The sequence below is a fragment of the Furipterus horrens genome, unplaced genomic scaffold (assembly GCF_987537825.1).
Source record: "Furipterus horrens unplaced genomic scaffold, mFurHor1.1.pri manual_scaffold_7, whole genome shotgun sequence".
NCBI lineage: Eukaryota > Metazoa > Chordata > Mammalia > Chiroptera > Furipteridae > Furipterus > Furipterus horrens.
In genome coordinates, this window is record NW_028327177.1 from 126,122,837 (window position 1) to 126,144,862 (window position 22,026).

Below are 22,026 nucleotides of genomic sequence, written 5' to 3' on the forward strand. Positions count from 1 at the left end.
TTACAAATACTGTCTACACTGTACCTGGTTCATGGCCACTAGCACCCAAGTTGTTAAGAGAGAACCAATTTTTCATTAAAACGAGAAAATTCAATCACATTTTAAATATCTTTTAAGATTAAAAAATGGGAGCTACAGTGACTCTCCCAGTATGTTATTATTCTGAGCCCTATAATTTTCTTTTATCTGAAACTATTTTTTACACATGGAAGACTAGATGTCAGCAATCCTAAGAATAAAATATTTCTTTGAAAAATATGATGGAATTGTTTTTTTTTTTTTTTTTTTCCTAATTCAGAAGGAAGTCCCGTGAGGAGTGGGTTTTCCTTCCACAGATGAATTGAGCATCTTCTCCCGGGAGCACGCTGAGAGGCCTGCCATCCTGTGTATAGCGCATCCTAGGAGCAGAGCCTCCCAGCACCAGACCTCCAGAAAGAGGTCACCAGAGCATCTTGGTCTCTTCTCTTCCACACTCTTTTAACAGCACCCAATCCTTGGGCATCTTGCAGTAGGGGCTGAAGTCCAGAACTTGAACTTCACTGGGAAAATCAAGTCCATTCAAAATGCAGCATTTTCATCTTTTGGTTGGGTAGTTCTTGGTCCCCCATGGGTAGGAGTGATACCTAGAAGATTCAGACATGGAAACAGTTCTGTAGAATTGCAAAAATTTTAGTTCACACATTCAATTTCACGAGCAGTAGCTCAGGTGTATAAGTAAGTAAATCACAATAAATAAAACATGATTCTAAATACAATAGAATGGGTACATTTTTAGAAAGCTGCCTTTTGCTGACATTCAGTGCTAACAGTGTCTTTGTCAAAGTATGAGCTCAGTAGGAACTGATAACCCTTTATAGTGGAAAAATTAACACCCATTCAAAGTAGCTTGTCCATTTAAATGCCTATGCACATTAAATATCTATTTCATATATTAATCAGTTAATTGGGAAGGGAAAGCAATACAAGTTGATTCAATATAGATTTTATCTTGCATATCAATATTTCTCAACACGTACCTTCTTGTTACAAAATAAAATATTAATGTGTATCTCTAAGAATATAAGGATGTCATCTATTCACTCACAGAAACAGACGTTTATTCTCACAAAGAGCAATGAGAAAATTAAGGCATGCTAGGCTGTATCTTTCTGGTAAGGAAGTTAAATGTTTATGTGTGTCAAATATGATTAAATCACACAGCCCTAGAAACGATCAAGAATAGAGCCCGCTTTGGGCTGGCCAAGTTCGTTTTTACCTTGTTCCATTTTTTTACCCTGCTTTCTTCCTCTCAACCCAGTCCTACCTCCCTTTCCCAGAAGCCCAGAAATGAGGAATCCCCTATTTGCTCATGACTTCTTGCTGCTATTTCTGTTTCTGTTACCACTTTTAAAAAATATACTAATGCAGCATTTGGTGCCTGAGACATTCTTTCTACCAACTGATGACGAAGACAATGAAAGTAGTAGCAGATCTGGAAAGATACCGGCAGAGGAGTTAAAACAATGTTTCCCATTTCTCACCATAATGCTAGGGCAGCTTTTCTCAACTTGTGTTACAAATAAAAGCTGAGGGATCACTGCGCTAAACAAGGTCAACAGATTTCTTTCCTATAGTCCATCTCAGAATCTTTAATATAGTAACATGTCAACATCTCCAAAAAAATGGAAAATTGTACCTTCAGAGTGTCCCAAATATATTTGGTCGTGAAACTTTATTTAGGAGGAAATATCTATGAACACCCTTGATAATATTGCCTATTCTATGAAACCTATTTGGGAAAATACAATCTACTAACTCGAAATACTGATTCTAAATACCTCTACATGTTCTGTGATACTTCATATTCCCTTCCCTTTGACTAAGACAATCATGACTGTCACAGCTGATCTGATTTTTATTTGAAATTATGTGGACTTCCAGCTTATGAAGTATTAGGTGCTCCCAAGTACAGTCTGACTTATTTCTTGGGAATTAATTCAGAACACTAGTAAACAGGCAATGGCTTTAAGCAAAACCAAGGTTATTTTTTTTAAGATTATATTTATTTACTTTTAGAGAGACTGGAAGGGAGGGATACAGAGAGGGAGAGAAACATCGATGTGGGAGAGAAACATTGATGGGCTGCCTTTTGTATGCTCCCCCACCAGGGAGCAAACCTGAAACCCAGGCATGTGCCCTGACCAAGAACGGAACCAGTGACCTTTTGTTTCATGGGATGATGCCCAACCAACTGAGCCACACTGGTTAGGGCCCAAGGGTTATTTTTACTAGTAAACTATAAGGAATCTTTTATCCAAGATATTCTGTCATTGCTATTAGAAGCAAAAAAGGGAGTGTTATGGCTATACGGATTTTTAAATGGGTGAATCATTTCAATTTGAAGCATTTTGAGAAAATTTATTTTATATACATCATATGTTGCTTGAATTTAATTATTTAAATCGTGTCTTCCTATTCTATTCACAATTCTGAATACAAATTTGAATAATTTTTGCCTTTGTTATTAAGCATCTTATCTATTTATCATAAGAGAATTTGCAATGTCTTTTAATATAGGAATATGTCTTTGGAAGTGCAATTAATGTTTGTTTTTTAAAAACTTGATAGTAGAACTAAAAAAGTAAAGGCAAAAGATTCAAAATAAGACTGAAATTTTCTTTTTAAAAAAGGAAAAATAGCTCTTTTAAGAGCTTCTCTAAGTTTCTTAAACACCTAGTTTTTCATTAATATTTAGTTTTTCTGCAAAAATATGAAGACATTCATTGCCCATGATCCTGAGACTTTGAGAAAATACAGACTAAAAAATGACAAACATGACTTTTGGCCCCACTTAACCCGAGACTTTAAATAATAAGATGCTGGGAGTCAATAACAGAGATGTTCATACTACCCATGGCAGGCTGGCTGCATGTACTCAGTCCAAGAGTAGAAAATGAAAAATTTGAATCTCTCCGGGAATGGCAGTAGGAGAGTGATTATGGAGATGGTGGTTTCTATTAACAATATATCTTTGGAAAATGAGAATTACTCATCATTTTGCTGCAGTTATAAATCATAACAGAATCAAATTTACAAAGGCAGTATTTTGGAAATATATTGTCAAACCAAAAGAACAAGCAGTTGAATAATCTCACATGTGATTCATAAGAATGACTTGAGGAAATAGAAGGAAAACAATGTTGGAGACTGAACTAACCTCAAAAAGAATCTAATTTCCATAATGCCCTTAACAGGGTATTCCTGGGTCCTCTTTCTCTTACCATGGCAACTAACAGTTATCTTTGGGGAAGACTACTTGAATAGTTTAAATCATGGTCACACGAGAGCTTCGCTAGCTAGAAAGGAAGGCAGTTCCTCCAGGCATAAAAGACCACTTTGGGAGAACAGACTCCACAGGACTGTGCTTCCTACAGCAAGTTTCAGCCATATAGAATGTGTATGTGGGTTGCTTACTATCAATATACATCCTGTATGGCTCCCTGGAAAAGTCAAGAAGTAGTAGACCACTTCAAAGCACACCAGCCTGATTTCCAGAAGCCAGCACCAGCATTTCTTTTCCTTGAGAACTTCTCCGGCTGCTAGAGTCTGCTTTGTCTTCCTTATAGAAGGCCACAAATGCCAGGTAACAAACATCCCCTGGGGCCAGAGCTCAAACAATGACTGATGGGAACTGGAGGAGTAAGCGAGGCCCAGGTTCCACACAGGCTCTCAGACTTCCCTGGTGGGATCAAGCCCCAGTCACCCACAATGGTAACTTACTTGAAAACAAAACCTTGATTGAATTATTTCTTCACCCTCCCACCAGTGCGTCTTGGAACTGCCTCACAAATAAACTAATTGAACTCAAATCTTTGTACTTAACACCATGCCCAACAGTAAAATTGCAGGAATCCAGACTGGAGGAAGTTGATAAAATAGAGTATTTTTTAGAGCACTAATAATGTTAGAGTAGAAGATATTACATAGCCCCTGTAAACTGAGGTTTCTTATTTAGGACACTCAGTGGCAACACATCACAGCAAATCCCTCTCTCACAAACAAAAACAAAGTGATTCTTTGTTTTGTTGCATTTTTCCTCTTGCATTCAGTACAAACAGTAAGTAGATTTCAGTGATGGAAATCTTAGTTTACAGCTCTAACAAAATGGGACAAACAAATGCTTAATTTAAAAAAAATAAACAATCTAGAAATGCTTTTCCATTTCATTACGTTCATTTTTTGTGGGAATTGATTACTGCTAAGTGATCAGCCTTTCTTTTCCAACAAAAGATGAGTAACATATACTCTACTGATGGCAGTATCAAGTCTAAGCCAAGACCTTTTATAAAAGTGTCCAAAATAAAAGTGGGAGGGGGGGGGCCTTGGAATCAAATATGGAGAAATCAGATCTAACATCCAAGGATCTCAATTGATTTTTCAAATTTGAAAGCAAATTCTAGGGCTCACCTGTTAGAAGTAAAATTATAATAACCACTTTCTTCTAGGACTTCTTCAATCACAGTCTAGAGTTTAAAAAAAAAAAATCAAGTTACTATTGAATTAAAAGCAACAAAATAAAATCATCCAGAGGTACTGCAAGAACCTCACCTGCATCTGTTCGTATGTTATTCCCTCTTCCAAATCAAAACTGGTAGGTAGGCCTGAAATAAATTATGGAAAGCCTGACATTTAGTGCACAATTTCTTAGCAAGACTTCATTGGCAATTATGATTCAACTGAAGTGAAAACAGGTCAATTTCTTAATGATGAAGATGAGTACATTGCACATGATCTTGGTTTAGAATAGCCAAACTTTCTGTTTCTCTTCCTTTAATAACTGGCTGCTTTTGAAGTGGCCAGCACAAAATAACACACAAAGATTTACGGTGTTGTTCTTGATGTAAATTAGCCAATTAAGTTAGGGGTGTGTGTGTGCTAAGAACAGATGAGGAGTGATTCCAAGCCGAAACTACCTGATACGTGAGTGTTCTGATTAGTACACTCTTCTGAGTCCACAAGACAGAGAGTAGACATATGCTAGAAAGAAAATAAATTTTTAGAGGGAGGCAGAAATAGACAAGGAAAGACAACATAGATCTGACCCCTTCCTGTGGCTACCTAGAGGGAAATAAAATCCATACATTTAATGCCAATAGACAACACTTCTTTCGATGTTTGGTCTGAGTATGATATACCCACACCTTAATCCACCCTGATGTCACCCAAAGTAATGTCAGCCCGCTTACTGGATGCCCTGGCGTTCCCCTGCCAGTGTGGAGAGAGAAAAAAAAAAAAATGGATTGAAGGTTGAGACAGGGCATGAGCATGTGAGTATAAGGAAGCTTGCTTCTCAAGTCCAGGTTTAAAATTGTTCCCTGAAGTGCCCATGGGCTCTGCTGTCTCAGCTTTTGCCCACCCTGCCGGAACAAGGGACATGCCTGGTCTGCTCTGGGGTGGGGAGTCCAGCTGCCCTGGGAGAATCTTTCGGCTCACCCTCGGGCCCCAGAGAGACTTCGGCCAGAGCTCTCCATTCCATCAGAGCTGCTATTGGAAGATGTCTCACCTGCAGGCTGACTCACAAGCTCTGGGAGATGCATAGGGGTGGGGGTGGGAGGGCCAGGGGAGAGTAATGGGAGAAAAATTGGGACAACTCTCATTGAATAACAATAAAATGAAATAATTTTTTTTTTAAAAAGCAAATGACTCTAGGCAACAGTTTATCTTTACCTTATAGATTTCTCCGAAACTAATGTAAATGTAATGCTGCCACACAGGTTAGCTTTATTCCGGGAGTTAAAGACTTGGGGAAATTTTAATAATTAATACATGAAGCAATTTGCCTAAATTAGAAAACCACAAAAGCACAACCAAAATGAGTGCTTTTCTAGGCTGAGGAGATAGCAAGTCTTCATTTAACCATAAAACTGTACTTCTATCCATTTCCCTACATGACATAACCATAGTTTATAGAGATTAAAAAAGTAACAAGCAATTCTGAAACTTCAGAGTAGCTTGAAAACGTATGAGAGGTCAAATGCCACAAGAAATATTACACTTTGCTGAGAACGACCAAGCACTTGTTATATGTTTACATGGATCCTCACTATAACACGGAGATGCAGGAAACATTTTTAGCCCCATTTTACAGACAGGGAAACCGGATGCAGAGAGGTCACACAATTTGCCCAAGGTCAGCTACTAAATGGATGAGCCAAGATTTGAGTCTAGCCATCTGTTTCAAGAATCTGTACCTTTAGTCCCTATACTGTATTGCCACCTATGTGAGATTTATGCAAAAAGAAAAAGAAAGAAAGAAAATTAAATTAGGCTGATGTGGTTTCTTTCAGTAAGTTTCAAGTTTTCTCCATTTTAAATATTCAAATCCTTCATTTCTGCTTTTTTATGTCCCTGGATGCTTTTTGGCATTTGATTTCCCATCGCCAGATAAGAAATAAAAGAAAATATGATTCACTGACACGAATTCCGCTGTTTACTTCTATTATTAGTAAATGATCAAGGAAGCTGCCACCACTAGGGTAATTTCTAGATTCCTGCCTTATGTCCCTTCCAACTATTGCCATAGGTAAGTCAAGGAACCAGTATAAATGACCCAAAAGTCATGAGCAACAGGGATGGGATTGACTGTGGGAGAAGGGCGGGGGTGGGTGGGACAGGGAAGAGAAACGGGGGGAGGGGGGAATGGGGGACCACTGCAATAGAAAAATAAAAAAATGTTTTTAATAAATTTTCAGAAAAGCAAGCCACAAAAAAGCAAAACAAGACAAAACAAAACAAAAACCCTCTGTGTTTCTTTTAAATTGAAGACAATCTTTTAAGGGTGCAAGCAATATATTTCTTTGTGAAAACCAAATTTCCTATATTAAAGACCATTACCTGTCAGGCCATTTGGGGACAGGTTGTTGCCGCTGGTTGAATGATGTAGTAAATGGTAATCTGCAGTGAAAAAGTTGGGCTCGATCGGTTCTGGAGACCCCTGAGATAACTGGAACAGAAAAAGCAAAACCACATCTTTTACACTTAGAAGCAAATGGCATGAGACCTCTGTGTGAGCTTTCCCATTTCCCTATGTCTCTGCACCAAAATTTTAGTGCTCTGTGTTTCCCAATCCCCTATAAATAGATAAACATACATCTTCCTTCCAAAAGAACGTATAAATTGGAGGTGGCCAAATTACAGCGAAGCAAGTAAGACACTTCCCTGGTCACATAAAAAATAAAAATAAGAAAACTCTACACTTTATAGTTTTATGAGAGCAAAATAAAAAGTGAACAGAAAAATAATGTCATGGGCTGGAACATCAAAATGTTATTTTTATCAGGCATAGGAGGAATAAACTCCAATTATTCAACAGAACAATATGCCTAGCCCATATACCTGCTTTGAACAATGCCTTTTTGTTTGCCCAAAGCAAATACATTTCTTAATACTTTTTTCTAAATTGCTATTAATTAATTTAATTTCCAAACGTTGATTCCCAACACTCTAAAGGAAAGTTACTCACTAAAAAACAGAATTTATTGAAGTTCCAATTGTTTAATGCCTTTCTATGCAGCTGAATTTTTTAAATGGAATTTTAGACCATAAATATTTTTCAACTCCTTTCAGCTTTAATTCCAACCAGCATGCAAACCGGCCAAGTTTTATATTAGTGTTAATATAATATACTTCCAAAATGTTGATTCATAGTAATAAACCAGAAATAAATGGAACAATTTGGATTATGTAATAGTAGTTACCTTAGAGTCACATACTCTGCTAAAGAATTAAAATACATCACTATTCAATCACTTGAGAAAATCGTTTGGCAGTATATATTAAAATTAAATAACATGCCTACCCTATGACTCAACGATCCCACTCTTTGATAGTAGATACACAAAAGTGAGTACTTTTGTCTATCAACAGACATGTGTAAGAATATTCATAGCACTTTATCTATAATGACCCTAAACTATAAAAACCCCAAATGATCATTGGGTAGCAAGATAGATACATTGTGGTGTGCTTACCCAATGGACTTCTTCAAAACAATGAAAAAGAACAGACTACAGATACCCAAAGCAAACTGGTTGAGCTAAAGAAGCCAGAAACAAAAGAATACATAATATATGACTTCACTTACATACATTTTTACAATCAGACAAAACTAACCAATGGTGAAAGAACTCAGGATAATACTTTACATTATGGCAGGGGGACGGGCTTTGGCCAAGAAAAGGCAGGAAGCTTCCCGGGGACTGGGATTGTTCTGTTTCAACGTGGGTGGTGGTCACGTGGGTGAACATATATGTTAGGTGCATGGAGCTGTAAATGTATCTCATTGTATGCATTATGCATCTCATACCTTAATAAAAACATTTTATATTAGCAATTTATATTCCATTAATACACTTTGGGTACTGTAAATACAAATCAGTTGTGTTTTTTAGACTTCATGTTGCCAAACACTATACTCTAGGAAAAAATATGATTCTACCCTTTTTTATTCCTGCAAACTTATTTTTCTTACTTTGGTGACAACTGATAAAATTCACAACCCACTTTTAAAAAGACAAGATTGTAAGATTGCAACATGTGGTAATGCAGGAATATCTGATAGTCACAGCTCAATAACTTTCCTGTCAATGTCATTAGGACGCCATGGGGATGGCCTCAAGCAATCTGTATCTTATATCCAAGCTAACAGGTTGCTCCAACCAAGCTTCTTAAAATGCATTACACTGCTGAAGATGGTCTCCTGGTTTCACCTTCGAAATGACTTCGGATGGGATTGTTTTTCATATGGGGGAGCATAGGAGTAATTTGGCTGCCTGAAATGCTCATCCTAACTATAGAAAGCTTATTTAAGGCAATGTAACTATTAAGTACATATACCTTGGAATCCTAAAATTTCATAGACAGGAGGATGTTGAAGGCTGCACAGTACAATACGTGAACTGTAACTGGAGAGGGTAAGACAGACATTTTTAATATGACAAGGATAAGTCCTTCATATTGATTCAAACCTTGATGAGAGGAGCTTTCCAGTGCTGTCTTGCATTCCCAGTTTCCTTCAGCTTAAGAACCGCAAATCCTCAGAGAGACAGGCCCATGCATGAAGGCAAAATTCATTTGTCTCGTGTTCGCCTCCACATTCATTTAGTTTTATTCTAGGAACTTCCCCCAATTTCTTTTCACAGTTCAGTTTTTTGACTTATTTCTTCCAGCAAATTATTTTTGCCCCTTACTATGTGTTATGATCTGAGCAGGTTTTGTAAAACAGATATAAAAAGCCACTCACTGCACAGACACTGATGATTCTCTCCAGCTAACTGGGACCCTGCTGGGCACCATGGAGGACACGAAAGTGATCTGACGTCCGCAGGACATGCTACCCGACTGCACATGAAGCAACATAGTGATGGGAGACATAAAGAAGTAGGAAATGAGGTGGTGGGTTCTAAACTTACACAGAGAAGGATGCTTCACGCGGACTAGCATGGATTTCAGAGGCTCTGTCAGGGAAACATTGGAGCTGAGCCTGGAAGGATAGATTCGGGGTGGGGGGAGTGCAAGGAGGCAAAGTGGACGTTCCAAGTGAGAGGCCCTGAGGGCAGAGGCTGGGCACTGCATATTAACAGCAAAGTGATGAAATGGATATGGCATAAGTCCATGCTATGGAGGTATGAAGATTTAGGTTGAAGAAAGAAAGGCAAGTGCCATTCATTAATACATTGAGTATTTTTTTAATCAATTATTATGTCTGACACACAGATCCACGCAGTGAGGGGAAAACAAACAAACAAACAAACAGTAGTGGCCAAAGTTTAGGCTTACAGCCTAATAGTAGGAGAAATATGTCTGTGATATATCCTCCTAGATAAAATTGCAACTCTGCTGAAGGTACCGAAGGACAGGCCTGTGGTTCTAGGAAGCAACAGATTTAAGTTAAAGAAATCTTTTCCCCAGAAGTGACACTTACACAGAGAGCCAAAATAATGACTAAGAATGGATGGGGTGGGAAGATCACTACAGGCAGAGGATAAGGCATGTGCAAAGGCTGCACAGTAGACAGACTTTAGACACGGCCTTGTGGCTGGTGTGGGGACAGCAAAGAACAGAGTGAGACGGGAGTGGGGAGACGGGTGGGCTGGGACCGGACAGGACTGTGAATACCAGGGTGAGTATTTTGGTGCTTTATGCAAAGAGCCCCCTGAATTGTTTCTCTGGGGTGTGTGTGTGTGTGATGATCATGTTTCTGCTTTGAAAGGATCACCCTTGACACAATTTACGTAATAGTCTGAGTGAGGGTGGGAACAGCAGGGTGAAGGCAGACGGCCCATGAGGAGGCCCCTGCAAATAAAGGAGGCCTAGGAAGCTGGATCCCAGAGATGAGATAATGCAGCAGAAAGCTGGAGCTACTAGGGATGTTTTGAGTCTACTAATAAAAAGCTTCGGAACTAACCATTAGTCTGGCAAGATGGATTGGAGAACAAGGAGATCAGCAAAGAAGCTGTGACAGTAACACAAGAGAGAGGAGCCAAGAACTTGGACAAAGGGGTGACCAAAATGACCGAATGGATATGGAAGATCAAATATTCTTCCTTAATTACAAGAGCAGCACCTTAATTAGACTACTTATTGCATTCTAGACACGGATGACATTCTATTTGATCCTTATAACTACCATCTAAGGCAGGCATTATCCCCCATTTTGCAGATGAGGAAACAGAGAAGTAGGAGGTCTGTCTGGAAAAGGTCCAGCCATAGTTAATATAATCAGTGTGCCGCAGCTGGCGCACTGGTGTGCTGTATGAATTTTTAAAGCATGCATTACCTGACTGTTTAGTCAAGGGCACTGACATTTTTATCCTTAGATCTTCAAGTTAAAAAAATGATAATAGCCAAAACAACAATAGCCATTCTGGGTGAGTGAATCAAAACTATAACTTTTTTGTCAGAAAAGCAAAAAATACATTTGCTGTCCCGCAGAATTTTAGTAATTAGTTTATGTGTGTCATGAAAATTAGTTTATTTGTTGAAAATCTCTGCTCTGGAGGGATGAAACATGAATTTTTTAGAGAAGAAATCGTGTCTTCTTATTATTTAGTTCTTGGTATTCTATTTGCAAAGCGTGGTTTGAATGACTTGGGTCTTCTAAAAATATGAGTCATCATACTAAAGATAACAGACTGTTACCACCCCTCCCGGCCCCGAAAAGAAACACTGATTTTGAGCAAGTATTGAGCAATTTTAGCACTTCACCAGTCAATAGAGAATGTAGCACTTTTTTTAGGTGAGACCTAAATAGAAAACAGTGAGAAAGTAAAAATGTCATCTTCATTACATTCCCCCAACCATGTCTTCTTTTCTATATCATAAAATAGGGCTAACTTGGCTGTACAGCAACTGCAAAAATTGTTTGGGATCCAATCAGCTGAGGTAGGACTCTGAAGGACATTAAAACAAACAAATGAAATTTGGGGCCTAAAAGAGAACATTTTCTACAGGCTCCATCGCACTCCACTCACTGGTCCTCTGATCTTTTCTCCTTTCAATTTTCCTCGTTCTCTTTGTCTGAATCACACATTAATACATACATAACCTATTGCCTTACTTTTCATCATTTCTAATCTACAGCTTTCTAGTAGCTTCTATTAGGTTCTTCTAGGCCACTTCATTAACAGAAATGCCCAGTGTCTCTCCTCACCGTGTTCTTGGGCTTCAGCCCTCACACGCAAACAGGGCATGTGCACCTCACGTGCACAGCCAGGTATCAGCTCCAGGGGTATACATCCCCATCCTCACCCCGACTCCTCCCAGAAGCGGCCCTGCTGCTGTAATGGTTACAGTCCCACGAGGGCTGTGTTTCTCCCAAAGAATTCCATAACTAGAGAAGACTGGAAAATCCCATGTCCGTGCAATTACAACCGGGAGCTCATGCCCAGGACCTCCACTCAGATGCTGAATGTGGTTGTCCAGGCAGAAAATGAATGGCGCCCTGACCCCACTGGGCAGGAGGGCCCTGCTAGAGAAGCTTCTCCACGTGGTCCAGACAGGTCGGCGCCGGGCACTGCCAATTCAGGGTGCCCCCATGGGGCCCTGGTGAGGGCTAGGCAAATACAAGGCATGATTATGACAGGCATAAAGCTATTAATTAGAGTCAAGGAGAGGAGCAATCTGCTGCCTGGAAAAGAGCCGGAAACCCAAAGTTAGGACTTCAAGAGACAGCCAGCTACTGAATCAGGTAAACCTGACCTTGCTGATCTGAGCTGAAGTGGAGATTAGGAAACCAGGAGAAGTGTCAGGAAGGCCCATGCCCATAGGAAGCAGTTCTGGCCAATCTACCCAGCAACACAGAAAATGTCACTGGGTTTGTCCAGGCCTTCTTCCTCCAGATGTGGTGGGTGGGATGGCAGTGTCTGGGAGCTGGGCAGAATGCAGACTCTTGGGCCTGAAATGCCATTGTATCTGGATAAATATTTTGGCCTAAAACGGAGATGTGGCTGATATTTTTTCTTCTTCTCTTTTCTCGCCTTCCCTCCCTCTTCCTCTTCCCTTCTCTCCTCTCCCTGCAATTTTATTTTTTAAGGTAATTCTTCCTGTAAAATTCCTGGGTCTGGATTTTGCTGATTATCCCCACAGTGTCAGTTAACATAATCTCTTGTCCCCTGGATTTCCTTAAAATGGGTAGCTAGATTTACAGAAAGGACTGGCCAACTTTTCTGTAAAGGGTCAGATAGGAAATATTTTCAGAAATATTTTCAGCCATATGGTCTTGGTCGCAGCTGCTCAAATGTGCCTGTAAAGTGAAAGCAACCATAGACAATGTGCAAGTGAATGTGGGTAGTTGTGTTCCAATAAAACTTTATTTACAAATACAGGCAGCAGGTTACATTGGCCTGAGGACTACAGTTTGCTCACTTATAATCTAGAGGCTTATCAGATGCAGATTCAAGTATTTAGCAAGTATTTCACAGACGGTGCTGTCCACTTCCATCAGGGGGCTTAAAATATCTGATTGTCCCTCTTTCTGTGACATTAGCAGCCGTTGGTGATTACCTCTAAACCTGGTATTTCATTGGGGACTGTAAAATGGCAATTTTTTTTATTCCTTGGTACTTATTCCTTTGGTAGCTGAAGTACTTCTACAATGAGAAACTTCCCCTCATCGATTTAGTTACTGAGATAGAATTCAGAAGAGAAAGGTAGAATACGTGTCTGAGGCCTTCCTCTTTTAAATAAATTTCAAAGTGAGTTAGTTACTTAGGATCCTCCAAAGATCCTCCAAAATCCCTCAGGGATTTTTTCTTTTTTTTTTTTTTTTACTATCATTCAAGTATTAGTTAATGCTTTCAATCCATCGTGGTTATTACTCTTATTGATGCTCTCATTACCCAATAGACAGCCAGTGGAAGCCTTTTCAGGTTGGCTCTCAAGTCCTTTGGACGGATCCTCAGTAGTCCTTGATGGCACCCTTGCTGTGTGATTAGTTATGTCAAGAAGTCCCACCTAATCTCATTCAGTTCCTGCCCTAGAGCTGCAACTGGCTATATTTCCTGGGAGCCATGGGTGTTAAGGGAGCTCACTGCTGCTTGCTTAGTTTCTAGACCATTTTAGCAGATATATTAGAAAATGTGTATATTTTTTAAAAGAGTGATCATGAATTCATATTCATTCATATTGATACTTCCAATTCTAATTTGAGTTAATATCTTCTGTCTTGTTTCTGTTTTCATTTTCCCCGTGCCGAGAGCTCTGGTTCTCAGACACCCACTCAGTTACTCAGATGCTTTACTGCCCTGCAGTTCTAGCCAAGGTGGAGCAGACTGGCCTGAAGACCACCTTAGCTGAGTTTTAAGTAAGGACCTTAATTTCTTACAGAAGGGCTTTTCCTCTTCTTTTTGTTTTTTTAATCCTCTCTATAGCCTATTGGGTCGTAAGCCATTAATAAGTAGCCACAGTGATCCCATAATGACTCCTTCAGATTGGAGACATGCAGTCCCTGGATTTCAGAAGGGAAGGTGGAAATCGGATCATTTTCTGTGCTAGCCCCACTCACTGCTTCCACAGCCTTGGTGGGGGTGACCGTGCCAGTCAAAGACTAATTGGCCATCCTTCCATGGTTGTACAGCAGATAAAAATCCATTTCTTAACAAAAACTGTCATGAACAAGAGATTATACCAGAAAAGGAAGAAAACAGAGGTCACAGGTTCTTCTCATTTATGTTAAGATGAGGGCAGGAGGGCTTATTTCCATATTCATATCAAAATAGATGAATATATTATGTCTATATGTATCAATAAAGAATAGAACCAATATAGAATATATGATCAACATGAATATGATAGATATATGAATATATCTATCAACATATATTCTATATTCAACAATTATACATTAAGCACCTACCATCTGCCAGGCACTATGCAAGACCCTGAGGGGATTAAAGATGAGTAAGATACTTACACCCTTTGAGATAAACAGAAATGTCCGGCAGATAACAAGGTATATAAAACACAACTATGTGTGCAAAAGGGCATGAAGCATTGGCCAAGGGAAGATGAATTCCAGACAGGAAAAATAAAGACAGGTTTTTATGAAGAAGCTGGCTTCTCGGTTCAGTGGTGCAAGACAGAAGATGTGTTAACATCCCAGGCTGGACATTTCTTTAGCGCCGGGAGGGCGGGCTGCCTGCCTGATAGGGAGGCGACACCACTGCAGCATGAGCCACCACAAGCTGTGACATCAGAGAAGGCGGCCAGAGCATTCTCCGTAGGAGAATTTAATCTCCTCTTAACCAAGCTGAAACTAAAGATGAAGCGATGCCCCCTTGGGTCCCCTCACCCGGGCTCCCTGAACACCCTGCACCACCCCATCCGTCCCTGCTTTTACTTCCGCAAACCAAGACCAGAAGGCAGGTGCTCCAATGAGGGATGTGGCCATAATACAAACAACGGCCGAGGAGGTTGGGGGTGCAATTTAACAAAAGGAAACCCCTTTCTATCAGGAGAGAAAAGAAAGACAGCAAGGAAGGGATCAAAATTGAACACCTAAGTAATAAAAAAGAAAATGACTCGCTTTAGAGACACGCGCTGATGGAGGACTGCTGAGCAGGAGAGGAGTCGCAGCCACCTCTGCGCGTCCGTCAGACCGTGTGCGGCCGGCGCTGTCGTCTCGTAAAGCTCGGGCTTCTGTGAGGATACGCTCTGTGTACAAACCGAATTATTCTGAATACCATTCTAATAAGAATATAAAAATCTAGCAGCTTGTTATTTTTTCATCTTTTCAGGGGAGATTTAAGCTTCCGTCTTTTTCGAGTCTACTTATTGGTATTCATGCTATGATATAGAAATACGGTAAAATAAATATCTGAGGTCTCTCCACTTCTGTTTTGATCACCCCTTGCTTGGTTTCTTGGTCTTATTTGCCCATGAGAGAAAGTTTGCTTGCTCATCTCTGATGAGGTACGTTTACATTTTGTCTACCTGCTGCTGTCTTTTCTCTTTTGCCATTGCACACGCGTGTGTGTGGCATGCGCAGTCACCACTGATGTAAGGTAACAAAGCCAAAACATACTGCTTGTGTTTCTTATCAAAGAGCCCGTCGTACAGCCTGAATAATAAGTAAATTTATGCCTAAGATTGGAGACGTTGATGGAAAAAGAAACCTTAAAAAGGGGGTCATTAACAGCATGACTGTGCTGAAGTTGAAGCATATGAGGAAACTATTCAAACTTACAGGAAATTGGTGAGGGACTGCGCATCTTCACCCTGGTGGGCCCATACGGCTTGGGCCTTGGGTCATTCCGGAACAGAGGATGGGAGCTTGCGTCTATCACCAAGGACTATATTTAAATGGCTACTGACCAGGACAAAGGGATCTCCTGTCACCAAGTTGTGTTAAACAGAGATAAACAATTTTCTTTCTGTCTGGTTGATTGGACCTCTTTGTGATTTAGTTTATGTATAAAGAGAAATAGTTACTAGCACCTGAAGTCTAGGAAATGGTAGGATGTCAAAGATGGGAAGACCCTCACAAATCGTTTTTTCTGCACTCATAGGTGATAAAAGTCATGGCGTCAGATGGTTCAATGACTTGTTCAGACTGGCAATGCTAAATTTAGGGACCTACTGAAGAATATTCTAATAACAAATTGGGGTAGAATGTTCTAAAAAAGCTTCTGTTTAAAGTAAAAATATTTGATAATATTTATTCTTAGGAAAACATGGAAAGAACTTTATATTAGTCTTCTGAGAATGATGACTTCGGACATAAAGGCGAGAAAATTAGAAGCAAAGATTTATCCTTGATTTAGTGTCTTAAGGAGTCTGAATGTTTGTATCTCCCCAAATTCATATGTTGAGACCCAGCCCCCAAGTGGTGGTATGACAAGGCAGGACCTTTGGGAGGTAATTATAGCATAAAGATGAAGCCCTTGCATAAGTGTTGTTATAAAAAATGCCTTTATAGCAGAGGCCTGAGTGCACTCCCTTGCCTCCTCCACCACGTAAGGATGCAACGGGAAGCTGGCAGTCTACAGCCCGGAAGAGGGTCCTCCCCAGATCCAACCACGCTGGCATCCTGATTTCAGACTCCCAGCCTCTAGGACTGTAAGCGATACATTTCTGCTGTTTGTAAGCTCCTCAGTTTATGGTGTTGTTGTTATAGCAGCCCGAATGCCCTGAGACAATAATAGTACGCCTTAATAGAGGGTAGAGCTTCGGGTACAAAGCAAAGGTGGTATAAAATTTAACTTGAATGATGGGTTTTTGTTAACCAAGAAAGAATTCCTGTATGTAGAATACTATACCTTCTTAATTTCAGATTTCAGATTACAAGGGTTACTCTGCTGGCTGAAGAGGGATTTCTTGAATCTCTCTATAACCCTTCTTTTCAAATTGTGGTGCAGAGCTGGAGGGAGCTGCATAAAACAAGAAAACAACCATAAGCAAATTATTAACACTGCACAGCTGACCCCTGGGAAGCATTTACTGAGGGTCAGTGTAACAATATTCACTCAACAGGGCTAAATAAGAATTTAAGTTATACTCCAAATAGCAATGAGCTGATGTTATAATTTTTCATTCTATTATCCAGAAAAATCCATGTCACTCTGCTGTCTTTCAAAAGGCTGTTTAATTTATCTTACTGTTCTTTCATTTTGTTGATATTATTTTTCATATAAAAACTAAATGATATATTAATTGCACATACATACTGACTTTTGTAAAAAACAGACTTGACAAGGAAGAGTGCATTCTATCAGATATTTAGAAGTTTGGTTCATGCCCCAAAGCTAAAAACCATTCCAAATACTCTAACCATGGCCCTTGTCCTGAAGGATCTGATACTTAGGCCCAGGTAGCACGTATCTGCATAGAGAGAGGCCTGCCTGTGATGCTTCTGAATTTACAGTTGCAGATTGTAGGGACCAATTTATCAAGAAGGAGAGAATGAATTGGTACATATTATGCCAGGCTAGGATGAGTTAGGTTTAATAAGTAAGTAGTAGGAAGTCACTGCAGAATCTTAGAAAATATGGGGATTAGATGAAAACGGGGATTTCAAATGATTGATTTTGCAGTGCTTTGCAGGTTGGATTTATACAAGGAACTCAAAGATCCTAAAAAGCAATGAGGAATAAAGTAAAATTCTGGATATGGGTAAAAGGAAAAAGGAATAGAATCAACCATGATAAGGAGTCTCAGAGTGGAAATGATGTTTGGTGTGTTTAAAGTATAGAGAGGTGTTGGAAGGAGAGGAAAAGGAACCAGTAAGAGAAAAAAAAATTGCTAAGTAGGAAGAAAAATGTGGTGGTAGAAACTCTGAAGATTAAAAGAAAATACAAGATAGTTCAGAACTCAGATCCAAGAAAGAGAAATGTAGCAGAGAAAATTATTACTCCATCCCCTCTCCATTTTTCTATAACCTTGCGGTTTTAGTCTGGTGCTGTGACTACTTGTGGCCAGTGAAAATGACGCGTGTCAGTCCAAGAATGAGGCCATGCAAAGCCATTCTCCTTCTCCATCTGTGCCCTCCTCTGGGGCAAAGAGCCTGGAGTCAAGATGGCAGAGCCACAAGATGAAGGATGGACACCTGCCCTGTCCAACTTCAGCTCGAGAGAAAAATAAACCTCTGTTTATCAAGACAAGAGACTCCAGGGTGTATGTGTTGGCGCAGAATAATATACCATATCCTGACTAATACAATGAACATCTATTATTTAAGTTTCACAAAATAGGGAGATATATGAAAGGTAATAGTAGAGCAGTGAATAGGATCTATAGATTACTGTTCATCAGCCCAAACACTAATAGAGTATGAGATCCATTATGAAGTACTGAATGACATAAAATAAAAACAATGCAATTTTAAAAATGCATCTGTAATCCTAGTTAATCCTTTCACTTTGCTTGAGTCAAAGCAGGTTAGTTACAGAAGAATTAAGATTGGAGACTCTGAAGCCCTTCAGTGTGCCTTAAAAGGTTTTGTAGGTTGGTAGCACTAAACCTCTATTGATCGATTTTTATGTCAGTATTAAGGCTTGCTTTTACCTCATTCCAGATGTGATTACTACTTCCTACCCCCAGCAAAGAGTCATAATTAATCTTTTCCTTTAATGAAAAGGGAAAACAAATGTGAAGAGACAGAGACAGAGAGAGACTCTCAGCATTAATGAGCAAACAGTTGGAAAACAGATGAGAAGGAAAATGAGTATAAATGATACTTGTGTGCATGAGAGATTAGCAAAAGGGGGATGGGTTTAACTTGGAGTAAAATCAGACAATGAAGAGGAAAGGCATGTGCACACTTTCCTAGCAAGGAGATGAGGGCTGGAGTGGGGAAGAGGTGCGAAAAGGACCTTGAGATACATTTTTGAATCTGATCATTTTGCCACTTCCCTACATTAAACACAAGGTGGCAGTGTTGGCCCAGGACTGTCCAGTTGCTGCCCAGCATGGTTCCAATTGTCAAAGAGAAAGGTGGCAAGCCTTCTCTGACATACCTAATTGTCTGTTATGGCAAACTTCTGAAGATGTGAAGCATCCGTGGGTCCACAGATTCCTTCAAAGGTGGCTTATCCCAGAAATAGCAGCTACCAGTATCGTTACTAATTCAGGTACTCTTATGCTCCGTGCTATTCCTTTAACTTGATAAGCCCCTAGTTAGAATTCTTTTTACTGCTCCTATGGCTTGAATTAATCATCCTAAAAACTTTCTCACGGGAGCTAACAATCCATCAACTTAAAATTCATATACAGTGCAGTGTTAAAAAGATATTGTATCTTATTGGAATAACTATCACTATGGACGGCACTCCATCTTTAAAGTTTTCATGGAAGAATTTAAACTTTTGCACAGTTTAATTGCAGATGACATAAGTATAAAAATATATAAAACTATGATTTATATGTGTCAGGCACTATGACTACTTTTTTATTCACAGTACAGCACTTTTCTCCTACAACAAACTTATAAAGCAGGTACTATTGAGTTGGCCAAAAAGTTTGTTCGTTGTTTGTTTGTTTTTTTCATGAAATGGCTCCAGTAATGTTTAGTTGTCCTCAACTTCATTCATAACAACTTTTTCTTACATTGTATTGTGACAGCTGTAACATCAGCATGCATTAAAGAAAAAATTTATCAAAATTGGTGAATTTTTGTGTTGTCATTTTAATATTGAAAATGGAAGAAAATATACATTTTCAGCATATTATGCTTTATTATTTAAAGAACGGCAAAAATGCAACTGAAAGGCAAAAAAAATAAAAGATCTGTGCAGTATATGGAGAAGGTGCTGTGACTGACCAAATGTGTCAAAAGTGCTTTTTTGAATTTAGTGCTGGAGATTTTTCACCTGACAATGCTCTGTGGTCAGGTGGACCAGCTGAAGTTGATAGTGGTCATATCAAGCCATTGAGAACAATCAATATCATGCCACAAGGAAGATAGCCAACAGACGCAAAATATCCAAATCAAATGTTGGAAATCATTTGCATCAGCTCAGTTACATTAATTGCTTTGATGTTTGGGTTCCACATAAGTTAAGCAAAAACAACCTTCTTGACCATATTTCCACGTGTGATTCTCTACTTAAATGTAACAAAAAAGTTCCATTCTTAAAACAAATTGTGACAGGTGATGAAAACTGGATACTTTACAGCAATATGGAATGTAAAGATCTTGGGGCAAGTGAAAGAACCACCACCAACTGCACCAAAGGCTAGTCTTTATCCAAAGAAGGTGATGTTGGGCATATGGTGAGATCGGAAGGGAGTCCTCTGTCATGAGCTTCTTCTGGAAAACCAAACGATTAACTCCAACAAGTACTGGTCCCAGTTAGGGCAGCTGAAAGCAGCACTCCGTGAAAGGCAGCTGGGATTTGTCAATAGAAGATGCATACTCTTCCATCGGGATAACAGAAGCCCGTGTGTTTCTTTGATGACCAGGCAAAAACTGCTGCAGCTTGGCTGGGAAGTTCTGGTTCATCTGCCGAGTTCACCAGACATTGCACCTTTGAATTTCCATTTATTTTGATCTCTACCAAATTCTCCTAATGGAAAAAAAATTCAGTTCCCTGGAAGACTGAAAAGGCGCCTGGAACAGTTATTTGCTCAAAAAGATAAGAGTTTTGGGAAGATGGAATTATGAATTTGCCTGAAAGGTGGCAGAAGTTTAGGGGAACAAAACAGTGAATATATTGTTCAATAAAGTTTTCAGTGAAAATAAAAAATGTGTCTTTTATTTTTACATAAAAACTGAACAAACATTTTGGCCAACCCAATGTTTTATAGGTGAGGAAATCGGAGCTTAAAGACATCAGGTAATGCACAAGGACACTTTCTGAGGGAGTGAATCCTCTTGCACAGCCATTTATCTGGAGCAGACAGCACCTCGCCAGCTGTCCCGTAGTACAGACTTTATAGTTTATAAACATGTCACATACTTTCTTTTCTTTATCACAACAGCCCCGTAGCTGCCTGAATATTCTGATGAAAAATATGATTGTAGAAAAGATAATGGCCCTTTCAATGTCACACATCTAAAAGCTTGATTTTTGCTTGCTTGTTTTTACTATACTAAACAATGACAAAAGAAAAAATGAAATGCAGTATGTATGTTTTATAGTAGGTTTTCTCAAACTTGCATAGTACATATATATTTTTAAAGAACTGCCTTCTCTAGGATCTCCAAGGACACATCAGCACAGACTATTTGTAGTCTGCGAGGCTCCATCTGATAGTGATTTAATATCTCTTCCATAACAAAAACCCAATTTTGACATATTACTGCTTAAGATATTTCCCTGAATGCTAAAGTAAAATGTTCCAAGATTATCACAGCAAAATAAATACACAAAAATGTAAAGCTAATCTTAGAATTTACAAACCCAGAAAACATGCGTTCATTTGAGAAACGCAGAATTACTCTACATTCTATTTAACCTGCCACCCTCACCATTAGGTACCCAAAATCCAGAGGAGCGGGTGTGGACAGTTCTGTCCATCCATCACCTCTGCTGAAACACAATATGTTTCCCTGATGACAGTCAACAGTGCGCCTTTCGTCTGAGGACAGCACAGTGCTCCTCTCAGCCCCGTAATTTTGTTCTGTTGGCAACAAGTGTGGTTGTTAAGATGGTAATGCAAAATGCAAAGCAGCTCCAACCAAACTGTTTGTCTGTTCTCTAGGAGACAGATGTTTACTTTTTTAAAGCAGCTCTATGCTAATTTTCAAAGCATTTTTTTTAACACAACAATCAAATCCTAATACAGAGTTAAATCCAAAGCCGAAGTTGGCTAGGCAGGTCTTACCTAAGCAATAACACATAAAGACTCATACTATAAGGTAACATATGTACTTTGGCCACCTGATACACCCAAAGATTGATTTTGGCTCCAGCGATGGAAATGAACCACTGATTTCATTTTCAGATTATGGGTTTTAAGATTACCATCTCAGTCTTGATGAAAATAGGTGTCAAATCAGTAAAAGCAGGGTAAGGATTGTAACATCCTATCTTTTAAAGTAGTTGCTTTTAG

General features: G+C 39.3%; 1 protein-coding gene across 7 annotated transcripts in view; it reads right to left on the reverse strand.

Moving 5' to 3' along the window:
* Positions 1 to 278: 278 nt before the first annotated feature.
* NEK10 (NIMA related kinase 10) overlaps positions 279 to 22,026 on the reverse strand; it is a 162,935-nt gene continuing 141,187 nt past the window's right edge. For 6 of the 7 annotated variants that reach the window (XM_090284406.1, XM_090284404.1, XM_090284405.1 and 3 more), the window contains one exon: positions 16,763 to 16,904. In XM_090284406.1, the coding sequence (XP_090140532.1) occupies positions 16,788 to 16,904 (117 nt within the window). In that variant the 3' untranslated portion in view covers positions 16,763 to 16,787. Of the gene's footprint in view, positions 624 to 4,446; positions 4,503 to 4,587; positions 4,641 to 6,873; positions 6,983 to 16,762; positions 16,905 to 22,026 lie in introns of those variants that run through there. The other variant, XM_090284408.1, reaches the window with a different exon arrangement.